Raw genomic sequence first — 20,460 nt, 5'->3', positions numbered from 1 at the left:
GGGCGCTGCGCCGATCTCTCCCACCTGCTCCCAGCGCTCTATGGTAATCGTGCCGTAGCCGGTGCCGGTGCCGGTGCCGCAGCCGCCATGGTGAAGGAGCAGTTCCGCGAGAGCGATGTGGCCAAGAAAATGTGAGCGGGACTGTGGCGCGGGTGGGAAACTCAGACCGGGAGGGCTGGAGGCCATTGGGAAAAGCGGTGGTTTGGGCGGTGGGCCGTGTGTGCGCAGTCACCCCTGAGTGACCCAGTGTGAACTCTTGCCTCCCAGAAGCCACATCTGCTTCGGGATGAAATCCCCAGAGGAGATGCGGCAGCAGGCCCACATCCAGGTGGTCAGCAAGAACCTGTACAGCCAGGACAACCACCACGCCCCGCTGCAGTACGGCGTGCTTGACCACCGCATGGTGAGGAGCCTCGGTTTCCTGTAACATCCCTTTTGGGAAGACTTTGAAATAGTTACAAGTGAGATAACTGAAGTTTACTGTTAAAAATATCTGCAAATGCATCTCTACTTCAACAGCTTAGGCCATTAGTTGCAGTGGCGTCTGCTTTGGTCATGCTTTTGGATGGCTCAGCAAAGTACTCTTGGGAGTTAGGAGAGGATGTCTCTGACGTTTCTTAAGAGACCCAGAGGCATTCATTCACAATACATGGGACTGTAGGTCCGTGCACTGCAGGTCAGTTGCCACAGCTGCATAACTCAGTGTCGCTACTGTCAGGAAGTGCTGTGTGAAAAACATTTTTCCCCCTCTACTCTGCTCTGGGGAGATCTGGAGTACTCTGTCCAGTTCTGGGCCTCCCAGTTCAAGAAAGATAGGGAACTTCTAGAAAGAGTCCAATAGGAGGTCACAGAGACATTGAGGATCCTGGATCAGCTCCATCCTGAGGAAATGCTGAGAGACATGGGATTGTTCGGTCTGGAAGAGAAGACTGAGAGGGGATCTCAACAAGATGCAGCAGTAGGATAAGGGGCAATGGGCACAAACAGGAAGTTCCATACAAGTATGTAAAAGAAATTCTCTACTGGAAGAGTGACAGTGCCCTGAAACAAGTTGCTTAGGCTACGGAGTCTCCTTTTCTGGAGATATTCAAGATCTGTCTGGGCAACTGCCTATGATATTTGCTGTAGAGAACCTGCTTTAAGAGGGAGTTGGACTTGATCTCCAGAGGTCTTTTCCAACCCCTGTGATTTTGTGATATGTATGTCATATAATGCTACTGATATGCTCCTATTGCTGGGAAAAAAAGAGTGAGGGTGGGTCTGCCATTAAGATGCCTAGCCTATGGTGTGTTCTGTCTTTTACATATTTGGCTGATATACAGCTAAAGCTTTATTCTGTGCATGCCTTCCTTTCCCCTCAAAGGGAACAAGTGAAAAAGACCGTCCCTGCGAAACCTGTGGAAAAAACCTGGCTGATTGTTTGGGACACTATGGGTACATTGACTTGGAACTGCCATGTTTTCATGTTGGTTACTTCAAAGCAGTGATTGGCATCTTGCAGGTAAGCTTAATTCTCATTTGCCATCAATATCTAGGCCAGAATAAGGAAATGATCAGAGAGATGAGAAAAAGAGATTATACAAGAGATACTGATTGAAAAACAGTAGTTCTGAAGACAAATGTAAGATTGTGTTGTAATTTTTTTGCATCTTGTGTTTTGTAAGTATGTTTGTTCAATTATCAATTCCAGTAATGTAAGTGCATCAGTGTTATTCCTTGTGCTCTCAAACTGATTAGAATCAAATTGTAGAGTCATTAATCTGGTATCTTTATGTGGCTGTTTGAAGTAAATGCATACAATATAATTTGCCTTTCAGGATGTTCCAGTGAATCTCAGCTCTATTTGCTTTGTATCGATTTTTAAGGTCCCACAGAACTTAGTGATTTCTTTTTCTGCATTTTTTTCCCATGTACTTGTTTTTGTTATGATATATAAATTCATTTTTCATCCAAGCCTGCAGTATTTTGTTAAAAAAATCGTGCATGCTAATGAAGAGTAGGTTGTGGTAGGAGTTACAACTCTGCATGTTTGTGTTAAACAACTGTGTTTATGTGTTTGCATTGAAGATGATCTGCAAAACCTGTTGCCGTATCATGCTGTCAGTAGAAGAAAAAAAACAGTTTTTGGATTACTTGAAGCGGCCAGGCCTTACGTATCTTCAGAAGAGAGGGCTAAAAAAGAAAGTGTCTGAAAAGTGCCGGAAGAAAAACACTTGTCCTTACTGCGGTGCCTTTAATGGTGAGCATTGGCATTAGCAGCTATTGGTAGTTCTTTACTGTGATGGCTTTTAACCTATTGACTGCGATAGCCATCAAAATCAGAAATATCCTTGTTCTTTCCACACTTAGTAGATACGTTCTCTGTCCACTCTTAAGAAACTGGTTATTGCATTCTTTATGCCAAGTGAAGTCTTATTGACATCTCATGTATATAGAAGTAGACACTGACCTAGTAACTTACTTCTTTTATGCATCTGTTCATGGCAATGACCAGTACTTAATACTTGAGTAAGGGCTGTAGTTGAAATGCTAAGTCAGGGCCTGAAGCAGTAATTGAGCACGTGGTGGGAAGGCAGGGCAAACCCAGGTGAGCTCTGGTGCATGCAGTACAACTGCATGACTGGAAGGAGTGGAGCCAGGATCCACCCCTTCCCAGACCTCATTTAAGGCAGTAGAGGCAAGCATTCCTGTGTGTTTGAGGTCTGCTGGATATGAGCAGTGCTTTTTCCTTGTTTTTGTGCTTTTGACAAAGTCCTTGCTTACTGCAGCCTGGGACTTTGCTACTCTGCTGTCATTGCTACGCTTTCCATCATGTTACAAGAGCATTAAATAAATAAAGCCCTGTTTAGCCATTAGTTTTAAATATAGCAGTCTGTTGTTGGCAATCTGTACCTTAACTTGAAAGTATTTGTAGACTGTAGTTCTCATCCTCGTTTTTCATAGTTTGTTAAACTGGTCTTCATAACATTAGATATGCTTGAAGTTTTCTGGGAGGGTAGTTTGGTTTTGGAGCAGTTTCTGATGGTTTTTTGTTGTCGTTAATTTTTTCTTTAAAAGTACAAACAGCAAAACATTTTCTTGCAGGAACTGTGAAGAAGTGTGGCTTGCTGAAAATAATACATGAAAAGTACAAAACTAATAAGAAAGTTGTAGATCCAGTAGTGTCTACTTTTCTGCAGTCCTTTGAAACTGCCATAGAGCATAACAAGGAAATAGAGTCTTTGCTGGGAAGAGCTCAGGTGAGCTTTGTTGGTTTTCAGTTTTTCTGCTATTTTTTTGCATGTGAAATAAAAGCCTTTGAAGGTTGGTTTTTATTTTACGTAGAAGCTTATTGTGGACCAGTATTTTTTAAATATTAAGACATGTGAAGACTGTTTACCATATTGTGAATGTTACTTTGTTTTTAGTGTCTTCTGATATGTAGCTTTCCCTCATAAGTATGGGGGGTGTTCTTGGTTTGTGGAAATTCAAGAGGCTAAAAAAAAAAAAGCAGGAAGTGTATACCCATATATGTACCACATGTACCTGTGGATTTACTGTAACTCTGAGTTGATCGTAATACTTAGGAATTGCTTTCTTCAGAAAAATGTAGCATTAAGAGGGGTGAGGAGGCTTAATCAGCTTCTGTTTCGTACAGCTTTGCATCATGTACAGTTCTTTCTTTCTGTTCTTGGCAAGCTGGGAAAATCTCAGGGTAGATATATGCACAGTGAGCATCTAGAGTTTCTCATACTGCTGTAGTACATGTACTAGAAGAGAAACAAAGCTGTTTTTTATCTGATTTTTTTTCTTTTTAAGAAAAACTAGAGCGTCCTGTTATTCATGTCATTTTATAATAATTAAGTAAGAGAAGTACATTCTAAGATTATTGTAATGTATCTGTTACGTTACTTTAAGAACTATGAAATACTGCAAAAAATGGCAGTAAGTTAACACTGATGAAAAAAAGGAAAAGAAAACATAGCAAGTATAAGAAATGCTATAAAGGTTCATTAAGAATTAATAAACCAAAACTTGTTTTTGTGCGCGTTGATGGATGTTTTCTTATTTTAAATACTGATTGTTCAACAATCGAGCACATGAAGGATTGCAAGTTGTTACATGATGGCTTGATTTCATCATTCTCTGTTGGATTTTGTAGGAAAACTTGAATCCACTAGTAGTATTGAATCTCTTTAAAAGAATCCAAGCAGAAGATATCCCTCTGCTTCTAATGAACCCAGAAGCAGGTAAGCCTTCAGATTTGATCCTCACACGACTTCTAGTGCCTCCACTGTGTATCAGACCCTCTGTAGTGAGTGACTTGAAGTCTGGCACCAATGAGGATGACTTGACAATGAAACTGACAGAGATCATTTTCCTCAATGATGTAATAAAAAAGGTGAGTCATCCTTCAAGCTCTCTAAGATTGTTACCTTCAGAAAGATATGTTTAGCATTGACTGTAGCAGTTGGTTTTATATGTATTGCTGATCCCAGTCTAGCAAACAGCCTGTACTGTACCACTGTGGTGTTTGAATTTTACTGGGAGAAATACGCTTGCTTCAAATAGCGATGGCTCTCTGTCTGTTTGCAACATAAAACCTACTGGAAAGCTACTGGAGACCTGGGACAAGATTTTTCATTTTAGTTCTGGTCTGTGAATTATTATTTTATATTTGGTTGTGGGTTTTCTTTTCCTGCCCCCTCCTCATCATTGTAACATTTGTTGAGTGGTTGCTTACAGTGAAAATATACTTGGTAGAAAAGAAAAAAGGTCAAAAACTAGGAAAGTCTACACAAAAGAAAATAACCATCTGTTTTCAATAAATCAGTTTTTGGTTAGCTTGATTATCAAGCTGATTAGAAATATATGACAGTTTACCATTTGTTTAGAGGAACTGTTCTACCAGACTAATTTTTTTTTTCAGGGTTTTTAAAACTGGTCTTTTGTTAGAAAAATAAAATCAAGTTAGCAGACTCCCATGGCTGAAGAATGATTGTTTTTCTGGCTGTGAAATCATTTTATCTCAAATTCAGAGGACTGGAAAAATTTACTGTTTAAAGGAATGCATCGTTCAGTGAGCATTTGTCAAAAGCTGGTGCTCATCAAAATAAATTATATTTCTCTGTTTTCTTGTGGATGGTCTTATACTGTAGCAATAGAAAGTTACCTTGCCTGTTTCATTCAAATGAGTGTGAAGATTTTTTGACATTATTTTACAAAAAAGAGTTGTGCTTGTCAGAATTGAAACTTTTGACTGGTGTAATTTGTTGCTGTGCTTATTTTCTGAAATGGGTGAGTTTTCTTTCTTTATTTATTTTTTAGCACAGGATATCTGGAGCCAAAACACAGATGATCATGGAAGACTGGGACTTTCTTCAATTGCAGTGTGCCCTTTACATCAACAGTGAGCTTTCTGGAATTCCTCTGAACATGGCACCTAAAAAATGGACCAGAGGCTTTGTCCAGAGACTTAAGGGGAAGCAAGGTTTGTCTAGAATTTTGATTCTAATGAAGTTTAAACTATTTTCTGTTTCAAAGCATTTCTTTGTTACTGTTTTGTTGTGCTACTGTGATGTACCTTGAAAGATGTTCTAATGTGTTACCTTAAAAGGAAGCATTTTGAAGCTGACTTTCTCTGAGACGAGTTCTTGTTTGTTGTTAGGTCGGTTTAGAGGCAATCTGTCTGGAAAGCGAGTGGATTTCTCTGGCAGAACGGTCATTTCCCCTGATCCTAACTTAAGAATAGATGAAGTAGCAGTGCCTATTCATGTTGCTAAAATACTAACTTTTCCTGAAAAGGTAGGTAGTACAGAACCAAAACCTGTTCTTTGCCTTTTCTGGGGAGGGGAGGGGTTGTTTCATTGTTGGCTTTTTTATTTTTTAACCATATATGAATGCAGTCATTAGTTACTGTCTTGTTCAAAAAGTAAATGAATTGTGTTGTTTGTATGTTCAGCGTTTGATTTGGTGATCCTTCAGCAGTTCTGTTGCTGCTAGTGAACAAAGCTGGCACTCTCAGATTTATATAAGTAGTGTGGAAACATGTTATGGGTAAGGATTGGTGGACAGACTAGGATAGACCAGTTGAGCTTGATGTTTTCAGACTCAAATATAGCTTCATATTTTCATTGATTTATCTTCTTAAGGAGTGATTGGGTGTTTTATTTCTGAATTTCTTGCCCAGGTTTTTCATGTATTTTCATCATTACCATGCTCTAAATTTTCTTCTTCTTACCTGATTCCTTCAGCACATGTAGGCTCTGAGGGGAATTATCAGTTGAAACATTTTCTAATTTTAGACCTGTTTGTTCCTGTTTGAAATCTTTGCAATAGGTGAACAAAGCAAATATTAATTTTATGAGGAAACTTGTCCGAAACGGTCCTGATATTCATCCTGGAGCCAATTTCATTCAGCAAAGGCACACACAGATGAAAAGGTACTGTATTTATCTATCATTACTCACTTTTTCTCTCCTTATCAGCCTGTTGTTCTTACTGCTGTGTAAAATCAATTATGTCTAAGGGGGTTGGCATTATTTTTTATTTCTAGCATCTTTCATAAAGGAGAGTAACAAAAAAGAAATAATTATGTGAAAAGGACTTACATACTAAACCTGAAGAGGTTGTATGGTGAATGTATATTTGAAATGCAATCTAATAGCCGTTCACTATCATTAATAGGTGCTTTAGGACAGAGTCTTTATTTGGGATCAAGGCTAAGATATTATAGGTAGCCAGGGTAGTATCAAGGTTGAAACTTGAATGAGATTAATGTTTTGGGTCTTACTGAGAGGTGTTGAATGGAAGGAGATGATATTGGTCACTTTGTGCTGTTTTCATGCAAGGGCTATCGGTTTACAGATACTAGAAAGTAATTGTATGACAGTGAAACTCCCTATTCTTCCTGATATGACTAAATTAATTATTTTGTCTTTGTTGGTAAGCTTTCTTAGTTTTTGTAGTAATAACTGTGATTTTTTTCTTTTACTTGAAATAGCAACAGATTTAATGTTGAATGATAAAGTCCTGGTGTTTTGTCTTCTAGTCACTGCAGTACAAACACTCCAACATGGAATGCGGAAACTTGCATTGACAACACAGATTTTATTAAATGTTTTCTTTATTTCTTTGACTTTCTTTTTTTTTTTATGGCTCATTGTCCTGTGCTGTTATAAGATTTTTGAAATACGGGAACCGAGACAAGATGGCCCAGGAGCTCAAGTTTGGTGATATTGTGGAACGGCATCTTATAGATGGTGATATAGTCCTGTTCAACCGACAGCCCTCTCTTCATAAGCTGAGCATTATGGCTCACATTGTAAGTGCATAGTCTAGCAGTCAGGTTACTACCTGTACATCACATGATTGTTCAGAGGCCTTCATTTGCAGCTCTCTCTCTTACATGTACAGAAATAAATAGCTTCTATCTGTGCAGTGGTGTTTTCTGTATGGGAATTGATGTGTAACTGGACAGTATGCTGCCAGACTGTTCTTTCATTAGCCTCATTTGACTTCAGAATCTGTTCTTGAGTAAGCATTTCATGTGTAGCAGTATTGTGGCCTCTACAAACATTCTGTGTACTGTGCTTTGAGTAAATACTTCATAATGGAAGTTAGACATGTGTAATGTAACCTATAATATGTTCAGTTTCTGTTGTTTCGTGGCTAAGCTGAATCCTACAGTCAGACATTTTGATCACATCTTAATGTACAGAATGTATAATTCCTCGAGTGCTGTGTTCAGTTTTGGGCCCCTCACTACAAGAAGGACATTGAGGCCCTGGAGCGTGTTCAGAGAAGGGCAACAAAACTGGTGAGGGGTCTGGAGCACAAGTCTTCTGAGGAGCGGCTGAGGGAGCTGGGATTGTTTAGTCTGGAGAAGAGGAGGCTCAGAGGAGACCTTATTGCACTCTACCACTTCCTGAAGGGGGGTTGTGGTGAGGAGGGGGTGGGCCTCTTCTCCCTGATAAATAATGACAGGAGAAGAGGGAATGGCCACAAGTTGTGCCAGGGAAGAGTTAGATTAGATTTGAGGAAACATTTTTTCTCTGCAAGAGTGGTCAGGCACTGGAATGGCCTGCCTAGGGAGGTGGTTGAGGCACCATCCCTAGCGCTGTTCAAGAAGCATTTAGATGAGGTGTTAAGAGATTTGATTTAGTAGTTCAGTGGGTAGGGATGATGACAGGAGGATGGTTGGACTAGATGATCTTGTAGGTCCTTTCCAACCTAATGTACCTATGAACCTATGCCTACAGAGAAGCACTTAAGCTTAGTTTTTAATCTCTCAACATGCTTCACTGCATGCACATCACTTTTATTTTCTCTGTTTGCAGGCTAGAGTGAAACCCCATAGGACATTCAGGTTTAATGAGTGTGTCTGTACACCATACAATGCAGACTTCGATGGAGATGAGATGAACCTTCATCTTCCTCAGACAGAAGAAGCAAAAGCAGAAGCACTTGTTTTAATGGGGGTATGTATGCAGATAATGTTGGTACTTGGGCTTTCATAATGACAGTTCTGCCATGCTGTGTAATACTTATCTTGCATGTGGAATCTGAAGTCATCAGGTTCTGTGGGTATGGATAGTAATGCAGCTGTGAAACTCTATAAAAGCAAAATGCAAAAGGGAATTGAGAGTAAACCAGGGCTGTTAGTCTGACAGTAGACTGGGATGTAGTCTAATACACATGCATTTAGCTTTCCTGGCAAATTCTAGATTTGTAAATAAGTGCACGTCATCAGTATGTTTCTACTAGACTTCCATTATCAGTTTCTATCAGGATAGTGTTTATGCTGAACTAATAATTACTAGAGAAGACAGATGAGTAGATTTTTATTTAGGAGGGGGAAAATATGGAAAAAGGATGGTGGTTGCAGTCATTTACTGTAGCATGAAAGTAGAGTCAGTAGCAGTAATCCGAGGATTTTGCAGTGCATTGGCCCTTCAGGGCAGCTACTCCTTCTGTTGTGTGAACGTAGCTGTTGTTTGCAGCACGTACTAATTTACTGAGGTGATTTGAGAGCTTAAAAAGGAAGCTTCCCAAATTAAAAAAGTAAAAACAGAAAAAAATTGTCAGTGATCTAGGTTTCTGTTGTCCTGTGAATTGTTCAGGCAAAACAGAGACAGCCAGATACTGTATGGATGGGGGTATGGCTGAGTAACTGGAGTAGTAAGTAGCATGAGGAGCTCCTTACCCAAAGCTCTCTTTCTTTGCTGTAGAATGTTGTCTGAGGAAAAGCAGTTTTTCAGTTTATGTATGTGATACATGTTGAATTTGTACTGTTTTGAATGTTTAATGTGTAGAAAGGATATATTTTAAAAGTATTCAAGAGTGAAGTGGGTACATAAATCTGTTTGACTTCTGAGTCAGGTCTAATTGCTGATCCTGACAAAACCTGGCAGTATTATGCAAGAGACTCTGAACTGTGACCTTTTTGTCTTGATTGCTAGTTAAGCCTCCAGAGAAATCAAATAGATGCAAGATCTCCTGTAGCTGGGCTTTAAAACTTATTCTTACTGTAGCTAGCATTACTGCTAACAAATCAGTCTTAAATGATAGATTTTCTGCTGAATAAGAAGTGGGATATCAGCGTTTTGCACTGTAACTTTTGTTTGTATATCATATAGACTAAAGCAAACTTGGTAACACCAAGGAACGGAGAACCTCTCATTGCTGCTATTCAAGATTTCCTAACCGGTGTGTACATAATCTTATTTTAGACCTGTGTGATATAAGAATTCTTCCAGAATTTTTCTATATCAATTTCAAGTTTTCTCTTTTACAAGTAAAAGTGACAGTATGAGAGTAAGCCCATTTTTATAGTCTGAAATATGATGTTCTTCAGATACTGTCTGATAATGTCAACATTTGTTGGTGTCATTTTTACTAGCTTTTCGTATGTTTTGTGGTCTTCTTGGTGTCAAAAGTAAGCATTTGGCATCTTCATATGGGTTATGTAATGTATACTAACCATGATTATGGTGGAGTTGAACTTATTAGCCTAAAATGAGTTTTAACCTACAGTAAGTATCTACAAATTGCCTTCTTTCTTAAAGGGAATTAATGAATATAAGGGAGAAAGTGTACAAAGTCAGTGCCAAAGCTTTATTTCCTTTTACTTAAGGGGCAGCGTATGAAAAGAATAGTTTATAGCAATGCACTGGCTTCTATTTCTTGGAATCTGAATGTGATAGAATTAAATGCATCTGGTAAGCTGTGTAAACTATTGTTATTTTGCACAGTACATAGTTACTTAGTATCACAATGAGATCACTAATGTTGAATAAGTATTAGCTCTTAAATTTAATCACTTGTTATGTTTCAGGTGCCTATCTTCTTACCCTAAAAGATACCTTTTTTGATCGAGCAAAAGCCTGTCAAATCATTGCTTCTATTCTAGTTGGCAAGGATGAAAGAATTAAAATTCGTCTTCCTCCCCCAGCAATTCTGAAGGTATGTCACACTGTTATTTAATATTATAAACACTTTCTCTATATATTCTTGACCTATGGTTATGTTCTCATCAAAGAGACTATTCTTATGTTTTCTGCTGTTTGCTATATGGTATCTAACACAAAACATAAAATGCAAGGATCAGATACCATGTTCTTTGATGGTTCCTGCAACAGAGCAGAGTAAATCTTGGATTATGCAGTCTATAGAACCATAGAACCACCAAAGTTGGGGAAGACTGACAAGGTCATTGAGTCCAACTGTCCACCTACTACCAGTATTTCCCCACTAAACCACATTCCTTAGCACAACATTGAAATGTTCCCTTAACAACACCTCCAGGGATAGTAACTCTGCCATCTCCTTGGCATTCCAGTGCCTAACCATTCTTTCATAGAAAAAATTTACAGATGTGTGCAAATCCAGATGTCGGATTCCTTAGGGATTTAAGCAGTTTCACTGTTATCAGACAAACCACTTTAGCTACTGATGGTCAGTGGAAAATGCATATCATTTTGAGCAATGTTAGTGTTACAGTTGTGGGTCTAGCACGGAGCTAAGCAGAGAAGCTGCTGTTCTTTAGTAATAATGTGTTGAAATAATCATGAGTTCTAGATTTCAGTATCCCTACGAAAATACAAAGTACAAACCTGGTAATATTACGTTTTGGCTGTTAACCTGTCAGTGTGTTAAATATTAAAGACCATCTGTGCTTTGTGATTCTTTGTTATGCAGTATATACAATAAGAAAATGACTGCTAACGGCAGAGTGTTTGCATAGGAGTCAGAAACTTGGAAGAGAGCTATAAAATGATTGATTAGATTAGGTTAGTGTCTTTAAGCTTTCATTCATGTGAACCTGTATTTGCTTACTTTGTATTTTGAGGCAAGTATTTGCATAGAGAGAAAATGCACCAGACTCTATCTTACTAAGTACACAAAGTATTTGTGTTTGCCTTTTCAACCTTTTACTCAGTGTTAAATTTGTTACACACGTAGTATTTAGGGAAACTTCCATAATTATTCACAAAGAGTAACCAAAAAGGCACGAACAACTACAGTGTAAAGCAATGTTGGAGCATTAATGGGCAGTTTCTAATGTGAATTTTGTGAATTTATATCAACCTTTATAACAAGGTACAGCATTTCTTTGACTGCTTTTGCCATTCAAAATGAGAAAACATAGCGTTTTTGCAGTGACATTTATGTTTAACTGCAATCGAGTGATGTACATAATTACATAAGTTTTTAAGCTCCTGTAACTTTATATAGGAGGCATTACATACAGAAGTAAATATAGATGTGATGCCTAGCTTGGGGAATGAAAATTATGTAGCATTATATTTTTTCCTTCTCTGATCAGGTAAATGTTGATAGTAAGAGGGAGCATTGGAGTGCATGTACGTACCCTTATGTAAAGAGTAACCAACCAATTGGGAATCAGTGTTTTTATATATGCAGAAGTGCATATTATTTCTCTATTCAAAGGAATGCTGTTAAGTACCTTTCTATTCACAGCATGGAAAAGATTGCATATTAAAAATGGAATTTTACAGTTAAACTCTTACTTGTTGCTTCTAGTAGCTGTATCATAAACTCTGTAACCCTAATCCTGTTATTTTGTTTTCCAAAGCCTGTAACACTCTGGACAGGAAAGCAGGTTTTCAGCCTCATTCTCAAACCCAGTGATGACTGTCCTGTAAAAGCCAATCTGCGAACCAAGGGCAAGCAGTACTGTGGCAAAGGGGAAGATCTGTGTTACAATGATTCTTGTGAGTGATACTTCTAAAGCTGTGTTTTGGATGCCTTCAGTAGCATAGTAGATGTTAAGTTCAAACTGCTTCTGAAAGTGTTTCAGAGATGGACTGAGTGTGAGAATGTTTGAATAAAGAGAACTGTAGCGTGGTTTCTGAGATTTTTTTTTGCTGTAATTAGAATAAACTGACTGTTTGCTGTCCATGATTGAGGACTTTATTTCTGGACAGATAAGATGAAAAGCTTTATTTTGCTTAAATAACTAAGTATTTAGTGCTTTTATTTCAAATTTTTAAACAGAAAATAATTAAGACTTTTGAGAAACATTGTGAGTAAAATAGATACACTTGCTATTCTGAGGTGGAAGGAAAATGCATAAATGTTCATGTCTGTAGGTAAGGGCACTTTGTAGACCGTTCCCTTTTAAATACTCATTCATACACTTGGATTCAGTAAACGTTCTACCCTAATTTGTTCTTTCCTTGAACAGAGCTTTTATTTGAAAAACCACTCTGTAACTACTTAAGAGTTTGAGTCATGCTTTAGAGAAATCATGATTTTTTTTTTTTCTATTTCTAGATGTCACAATTCAGAACAGTGAGTTAATGAGTGGCAGTATGGACAAAGGAACCCTGGGTTCTGGATCGAAGAATAATATCTTCTACATTTTGCTGAGAGACTGGGGCCAGGTGGAAGCTGCAGATGCCATGTCAAGGCTAGCCAGACTTGCTCCTGTCTATCTTTGTAAGTTTCCTTTTAAAATAGTATCCAAAAGCAAAATTGCAGAGTGATCAAGCACAATTTTTGCTTCAAATGTAGTCTCTTAAAGACAAAGAAAAAAAAAAGGCAGTTCTGAAACAACTGGCATGTTTACAAGGTGCTTGTGATGTGGTGGGAGGAATTAACCAAGTTCCAAGTGACAAAATTTCTGGATTTTTACTTTTTTAATGAGGTTGAGCTAGCATTGTAATCTTCTCATTTAATGACAGCGAATCGTGGCTTTTCAATTGGTATTGGTGATGTTACCCCTGGTCAAGGCCTGTTAAAAGCTAAGTATGAGCTCCTGCATGCTGGCTATAAGAAATGTGATGAATACATAGAAGCACTGAACACTGGCAAGCTACAGCAGCAGCCTGGTTGTACTGCAGAAGAGACGCTAGAGGTAAGCATGTTAAATTAAACCAGTATATGTGAATATAAGCATGAAATTTCTATTCAATATATAATTTGTGAAGCTAAATGTTGTCTCCCGAAGCTTAAAAATATAAGCAAGTAGGGTCTGTGCATCTTCAGAAGTCAGAACATGTAATCTGTTAGATGCATACAAGCACCTAAATGTTAAAATGTTAGCTGAATACTTAATAACCAGGATCCTCCCACCCCAGTTGCAGTATTGAGGTAACATAGTAACAACAACTAATCTAGCCTGTTTATTAATTCAGTCAATATTGGCAAATTGCAATTAATCCTGTTCTTATTATCTGTGTAGTCTTATTCTAAGAAATAAAATGTTTTTAATTAGAATTCTGTCTACAAGCAGTATTTTATCTTGTCCCTTATTAGATCAGCTGTTACTGGACTTTAGTTACGCTATTTTCTTTTTACTTTTTTTTTGTTTAAAAATCAAGATCAGTTAACATTGTCCAAATACTAAGAAACAGAATCTTAATAACATGGGCTGAAGAATACTCTGTTATCACCTTTAATGGTTTTATACATCTGTTTTCTTAGTGATCATTTTATTGTTGTGTTTGTTTTTACCTTTTTCAAAGTAGAAAGTAGTGTAAGGGAGGAAGTGTAAGAGAAAAAACAAAAACAGAAAAACCCACCTTGTGAAGTACTTCTACATTTGTCTAGTTACACTTTGTCTGAAAGAAGTCTTGCCATACTTTTTTTCTTTTAAAAGAAAGACCTTGGTTTTTGTTAATGTGTAGTTCATAAAAATCAGAGATATTAACAATGTACAGTGTGAGAGCGTTCCAAAATTACTGTTTTGGGGGTAATATATAATAATACTATAATATATAATAATACTATTCCCATAGTACAGTGAACAGGTTAGTTCAGTGTTTGGTTTAACTAGTTTAAGCTGGTGCTGCTAACAAAAGAGGTTGTAATGTCCCCAGCTACCCTTATTTTAACCCAGTAAAGAACTATTTTGCAGTGACTTTGAAAATTATGCAAGTTAAAAGTTGCAACTTAATCTTTACCAAAAACAATTTCCAAGCTTATTTCTCTTAATTCTGGTTTTCAGTTCCCTGTTTACTGCTGAAGGTATTGCTGCTAAGTGGCAGTATATTGTTTGTGTATGGCTTTTTTTTTTTTTTTTTTTTTTTACTAATACTGAATCTCTATTTTCTTGGATTTTAGGCCTTAATTCTTAAAGAACTCTCTGTTATCCGAGATCATGCTGGCAGTGCCTGTCTCAGAGAGCTGGACAAGAGCAACAGTCCCCTTATCATGGCTCTCTGTGGTTCTAAAGGTAGGGATAGCTGACTTCCAGAATTAGTTTGCTAATTCCATCTGTTCTCAAAATTATTTGTTTCATCATAATGGCATATTTTATCCAAACAGTTATGCAAGTACTAAATTCACATCTTACAAATTTGGAGTGACTCCTCTCAGTAATTGCTTGTCAGCTCTTGTTAACTGAAAGTGATCTTGTGAACTATTTACTGTATCTTTTTTTTTTTTTTTTTTAGTTGAAAAGCATCCTACTGGAACTTGTTCTTAAGACTAGAATTCATTCATACAAAGATTTTTGTTGTACCTTCCACTTCAAGTATCTCTATCACATGGAAAAATCAGCCAGAAATGATTTCTTGAAAATCAGAAATGATAGAAAGTCACTTTCACGGCGAATAAAGTTTATTCGTTCTGAGTTTTAATTTGTTGAAACCATGGTAAAGTCTTAACCCTTCATTTAAAATATATACTGAAATATGCTTTTTGGAGAAATTGGGAATCAAAATACTTAGGCTAGAATCGTGGATTTTATAAATCAGAATCTATAATACAAAACAGGATATAGTATAAGGTATCATGAATGTTCATGACTCAAAGAAAATACAGAATTGTTAGCTGTCTTCATAGAAATGAAGGTAGCTCTGTCAGAGTGTTGCTATTACTCATTTGCAGGTGAGATTTTTTTTTTCCTTTTCAGGTTCCTTCATTAATATATCCCAGATGATTGCATGTGTAGGTCAGCAGGCTATTAGTGGGTCTCGAGTTCCTGATGGATTTGAAAACAGATCTTTGCCTCATTTTGAGAAGCATTCTAAGGTAAATTCTGAATGTTTGCAATGCACTGTTAAGAAAAGAAAAAGTAGTTAACTTAAAACTTCTTAAGAAAGGTGCATAGTAAAGAAATAAAAAGAGTTTTTTTGAATGTAATATGGGACTTAGTATTGTGAATTGCTGTGGGACATCTAATTACCCTGAATATTTACAGGTAGGCCTTGCTGTTTTCCACGATAAACCTCTAATTTAGTAACTTAAGCTGTCTGATGCATTTTTTTTAGTTCTTAGAGTTTGAAAATGATTTTGTCTTATTTGTCTTGCTATCTGTTTCACTGACTTGGAGTTTTCAGTACAGCTTTTGGGTGCATTATCAATCAGTGAAACATACCAGAAAAAACATTCTGGAGTCTTGGGTTTTTTTTTGTTTTTTTTTCTGTAATAGTATATCTTTTTGTAGTTGTATATCATTGGATGCTTTGTACACGGGGCAGTGAGGGATCGTGCACTTGTTAATGCAAATAATGAGATTCATGGTTTGTTGGTTTATTTTTCCATAACTGCTTATCTGAAATTTAATGATCAATAGAGAAAGTTCCTTATACCAATCATGAGTCTTGTTAATGGATTTAACTCAAGAGTCAGATGATAAACATAACACTTAAATTTGTCGTTCAAGTCCAAATTTCAATTTCTGAATTCTGCAACATAACATCTTCTATTTCCTGAATAAATTCAAGGAGTAAAAAAAACTTACTGGGTTATATAAGGATGAAAAATTCAAATTTTAATTCCAGCTTTTTAATCTTTTAGAAAGCACTTACTATTACGTAGTGGCATATGATAGTATTCAAACAGGATCTTTTTTGTAGCTTATATGTGGTTCTATGTCATGGAGACAGCTTGGTGTTATTCGACTTTGTGATGCCTGCCCTGCATGAAGTTCATTGTCTAGATCTTTTTGGTAATCTTAGTAAAACATTCAAAGGAATTCATTATGTATTATCTCCATATTTTTTTTCTGTATTCTTTGGTCTTTAGCATGAATGTTCATATCATCCTTTCAATTTTACTTTAAGTGAAGTTGACTTGTGAACACTACTACAACTTCTAACAAGAGTGGCTAGAGGCATGGCAGGACTTAAAAAGAGAACCAAAATCTGGCTTAGTAGTTTGGAAAAACTAAGTGGGGGTTAAATTTCAGAGCTAAGTATAACTGAGACAGATTGTTCTATGCTTATATATCAACTATCGTTTTCTGTTACATATGTGAAGATTATTGTATTTCAACTTCTTTCTGTTCTTTCCTGTAGCTTCCAGCAGCAAAAGGCTTTGTTGCAAACAGCTTCTATTCTGGGTTGACTCCCACTGAATTTTTTTTTCACACTATGGCTGGTCGAGAAGGTCTGGTTGATACTGCTGTAAAAACAGCCGAAACTGGATATATGCAGGTAACTGTCAGTGGAGTGGGAACCTCCTCAATTTTTCCAGAGGGAACTAGTTCTTTAATAACTATTGGGGCAGGGGGCAGTGCACATTTTATGTAGTTGTATTTATTGTTTTATGTGTTTAATGTAATAATAGTTTATATTGGGAATTAGATTTTGCTCTGCTCTCTGGTAGGTGTGAAGTGTGTGAGAGACCTCAAGCAATCCCATAGTAATGTGCTTGTGTTAAACTGTTTTCTTTTGAATATAGGTGATAAAAGCCCTTATTCTAGGTAATTTATTGAGGACTGCTTTCCAGGTGCTATAAGTTTTGCCCAGATATCTTAATGTAACTTTGAGCTTGTCATGGTTTTATGTTTTTTGTTATTGGATGTTTTTTCAGATTTTATTTTTTTTTATAATGAGAAACAGAAAATGCATCTATAAAATGTCTGGGTGATATAAAATGTGTCTAAACCTTTCTTTTAGTATCTGTCCTCTTTAGGTGGCAGGCTGTAGAGACTTGAACTTCCCAGAAAATGAATCTGTGTAAGAGACAATAGCTAGCTAACAGTGATGGAAGGATGGCAACTACTGGCTTTGATGGTTGGATGAGCTAATTGTTTTTGTTTTAATTAGAGGAAGTAACTGTTGACTGTTTTCATTGCTGTATGCACAATTAATATTGCTTGAGAAAGAAACCTGACTAGAAGAATATAAGACTTTGAATTTTTTTTAATCTTTCACAATCACAATAACCTTAGTCTTCAGTCTTTAATAGGTTATTGCAGCCTGGCATTTAAGAAGTCTGTAATATAGGAAACAATGACAAAATTGTGTTGTGGCTTTGAATTTTGTTACTGCCATCTCATGCTATGGGGAAGGTCTCGGTGAATGTGTGGCTTAATAGAGCAGGCATGAGAACCAATTTTAAATGTTCTTCCTGACTCCATTTTCTGTGATTTTTATAGTCCCCACCAATAGTACAATCCAATTTTATCTTCAATGCATCTATTTTCCTCAGAGACGGCTGGTAAAATCCCTTGAAGATCTTTGTTCACAGTATGATTTGACAGTCAGAAGTTCTACTGGTGACATTATTCAGTTTATTTATGGAGGAGATGGCTTGGATCCTGCAGCAATGGAAGGGAAGGATGAACCACTGGAATTCAAGCGAGTTCTAGACAATATCAGAGTAAGGATTACTGACATTTTGTTCCAAGTGGAAAGGGTATTAAGCTGTGGGAAGAAAGAAATTACTCAGAGCATTGTTTCAATTAAAGAATTTAAATCTCCTTTTTGGTAGCCTTAATCAGCATTTTTCAGTATGTATGCTAAGAGCTATACATGTTTCACATTAGAACAGGGCAACTGGAACTAAAGTGTTTGAGCAGTGAAAAGCAGTATTCATATGTACATGGGTGTATTTATAATACCAAATGGTAGTGAAGTTACTACTAATTCAGTCAGGTACTATGTTGGATTTGAATTACACCTAGTAATTCTTAATTAAATCAAGACTCTTTGTTGTGTTGGATTACTTCTTAGATCATCCTAAGATTTTGTTGAGTAACTTTGGAATTGTGATGTTTGAGAACAGTATTGTTTATCTTTGGTTTTGTTTTTTTTCCACAACATACATAAAACCTTTTGCTGAAATAATTGTCCAGGTTTCTGTAATCTGAGTGTAATAAAATGACAGAATTAGGAATCTGGATGTGTACACTTTCAGATTTACTTCAGCACAAATATGTATGGACTGCCTTTTCACAATAGTCCAACATTACTGAATTTAAAGAATACTAAAGGATACTGTTAATCTGTTGTATGTGCAGGCATATGTAGAGACAAGCTATGACTCTACAATGAAATTTCTTTTACTTTTGTGTGAAGATTTTTTTGTTGTTTTTTCTCTTAAGGCTGTATATCCATGCAGAAGTGAACCAGCACTTAGTAAAAATGAATTGGTGTTAACATCTGAATCTATCATGAAGAAGAATGAATTTCTTTGCTGCCAAGACAGTTTTCTACAGGTAACATCATTATGTTGGTTTCTTATTGCACTGTTACTGACCTTTACCTTATTGACCTTTACCTTATAATTCAAAGAAACTAAATAAAATACTTGTATCAGTCTATAGGAGCAACGGCTGAATTTTATGCATTAGAAATAGGGATAGTAGTTTGCTCAGTAATACATGAATTTTAGAGGTGGGGAGGTAGGACAAATAGTTCTTAATGTGGTAGATGTTCATGTTACAGTAACATTAGTTAGTGATTATTGAGTATAAGTTATAATTTATCTGATTTGAGGTACGTCGCTGGAATTTCTGCTTATAGCACAATGGTACAGTAATGTGCTATCTCTGGGATGTAAGAAATCAAATAATTCTCACCTATTCCATATTAGAAAGAACTATTTAATCTGTTTCATGCATTCATTTTTATATTATTGACCTTCTGAAGAACTGCTTTTAGGTATCTGCTTGTTTTCTTTCAATAAATTGTATCCTTATGCCTTTTCATTTTGCTCTCCTTAAATACTAACCCAGCTAGAAAACTTCAGCAGTATGAAGCACTTTGCTCAATATGACTTTATCTGGGAAATACTTGCATATCTTTCAAGGATGAGTAAATGTAAGCTATTTGTTTTAAAGAGCATTGAGTATTTGAAAACTTGAGAGCGTCCTACTTGAGACTCCTTTAGGAAACAGCGATAAAAACTGTAGAAATAAGCTGACTGTGTGTATGTAAAACCTTGATGAACCTTCTGATATCTGGCAGTGATGACACTAAATATGAATTCATTAACCTAGTTTTGAAGGGTTTTTCTTTCTGATAGAGCTCTAAGAGGTAACAAAACTGGTAAGCAACATGGTGTGCATTGCTAGAGCAGAGCAGAAAAATCATTTGTATCTGTGGTTGAAATACACTAAATCTCAACTGCACCTGTAAGAGGAGAACATGAAGTATGCCAATATTCATAGATGAAGCTGTTCTTTTGAGGTGTGATTCATTTTTAATCATATTGGTAAAAGTTAACTGTATTTGTCCATTTGAAATGTTATATTTGCATAACCTTGACAATGATGAGCTTCACTTTTGATTTTGAGTTTCAAATACTGTTCCTTTTTCTTATTTCTTTTCCTTTTCTGTTCATCCTTGAAGACATTAACTGAAACAGGTTATGAAAAATATAACGAGGTAATTGTAGCATGTGTGTGCACTGTGTGGGCATTAATGTTAGTGCTTTTAGCTGAAGATGTGTATAAAGTGCTAAAGGAACAGAGTAGCATATACACATTACTGCTTGTTCAAGTCTAATCTAGATGTCCACTGCAATAATTTAACCAAGTATTTTTTAATGATGAAAACCATGACATATGAGTTCATCACTGCAGTATGATTTTTTTAGTAGTCTGTGGTTTTCTTTTGGTACATAACTTTCTAGAATTTGTTCTTTCCATTGGTGTTAATAGTAACAAGGGTTTTTTGATCATTTCTTATCTCTTCCTCTCTTTTTCTTACTTCTGTTATTTTACAAGGTGGTTATCATAATGAGCTTATCTACTCTAGTCTAGAAAGCGGGATATCTTCC

General features: G+C 36.5%; 1 protein-coding gene across 2 annotated transcripts in view; it reads left to right on the top strand.

The window, feature by feature from the left end:
• Positions 1–60: 60 nt before the first annotated feature.
• POLR3A (RNA polymerase III subunit A) overlaps positions 61–20,460 on the top strand; it is a 32,386-nt gene continuing 11,986 nt past the window's right edge. Inside the window, exons 1-22 of one of the 2 annotated variants that reach the window (XM_065746921.1) lie at positions 61–131; positions 268–403; positions 1,364–1,501; positions 2,068–2,239; positions 3,085–3,239; positions 4,142–4,381; positions 5,308–5,470; positions 5,648–5,784; positions 6,319–6,422; positions 7,162–7,303; positions 8,319–8,459; positions 9,618–9,687; positions 10,316–10,443; positions 12,077–12,215; positions 12,778–12,942; positions 13,188–13,360; positions 14,569–14,680; positions 15,362–15,480; positions 16,749–16,886; positions 17,887–18,057; positions 18,782–18,895; positions 20,031–20,066. In XM_065746921.1, the coding sequence (XP_065602993.1) occupies positions 88–131; positions 268–403; positions 1,364–1,501; positions 2,068–2,239; positions 3,085–3,239; positions 4,142–4,381; positions 5,308–5,470; positions 5,648–5,784; positions 6,319–6,422; positions 7,162–7,303; positions 8,319–8,459; positions 9,618–9,687; positions 10,316–10,443; positions 12,077–12,215; positions 12,778–12,942; positions 13,188–13,360; positions 14,569–14,680; positions 15,362–15,480; positions 16,749–16,886; positions 17,887–18,057; positions 18,782–18,895; positions 20,031–20,066 (2,937 nt within the window). In that variant the 5' untranslated portion in view covers positions 61–87. The remainder of the gene's footprint in view (positions 132–267; positions 404–1,363; positions 1,502–2,067; positions 2,240–3,084; positions 3,240–4,141; positions 4,382–5,307; positions 5,471–5,647; positions 5,785–6,318; positions 6,423–7,161; positions 7,304–8,318; positions 8,460–9,617; positions 9,688–10,315; positions 10,444–12,076; positions 12,216–12,777; positions 12,943–13,187; positions 13,361–14,568; positions 14,681–15,361; positions 15,481–16,748; positions 16,887–17,886; positions 18,058–18,781; positions 18,896–20,030; positions 20,067–20,460) is intronic. The other variant, XM_065746920.1, reaches the window with a different exon arrangement.

The sequence above is a fragment of the Cyrtonyx montezumae genome, unplaced genomic scaffold, assembly GCF_038088225.1.
Source record: "Cyrtonyx montezumae isolate F1298 unplaced genomic scaffold, pur_monq_1.0 scaffold_4, whole genome shotgun sequence".
Classification (NCBI taxonomy): domain Eukaryota; kingdom Metazoa; phylum Chordata; class Aves; order Galliformes; family Odontophoridae; genus Cyrtonyx; species Cyrtonyx montezumae.
Note: the sequence above shows the minus strand (reverse complement) of the source record. Positions and strands in the feature narration are given on the sequence as shown.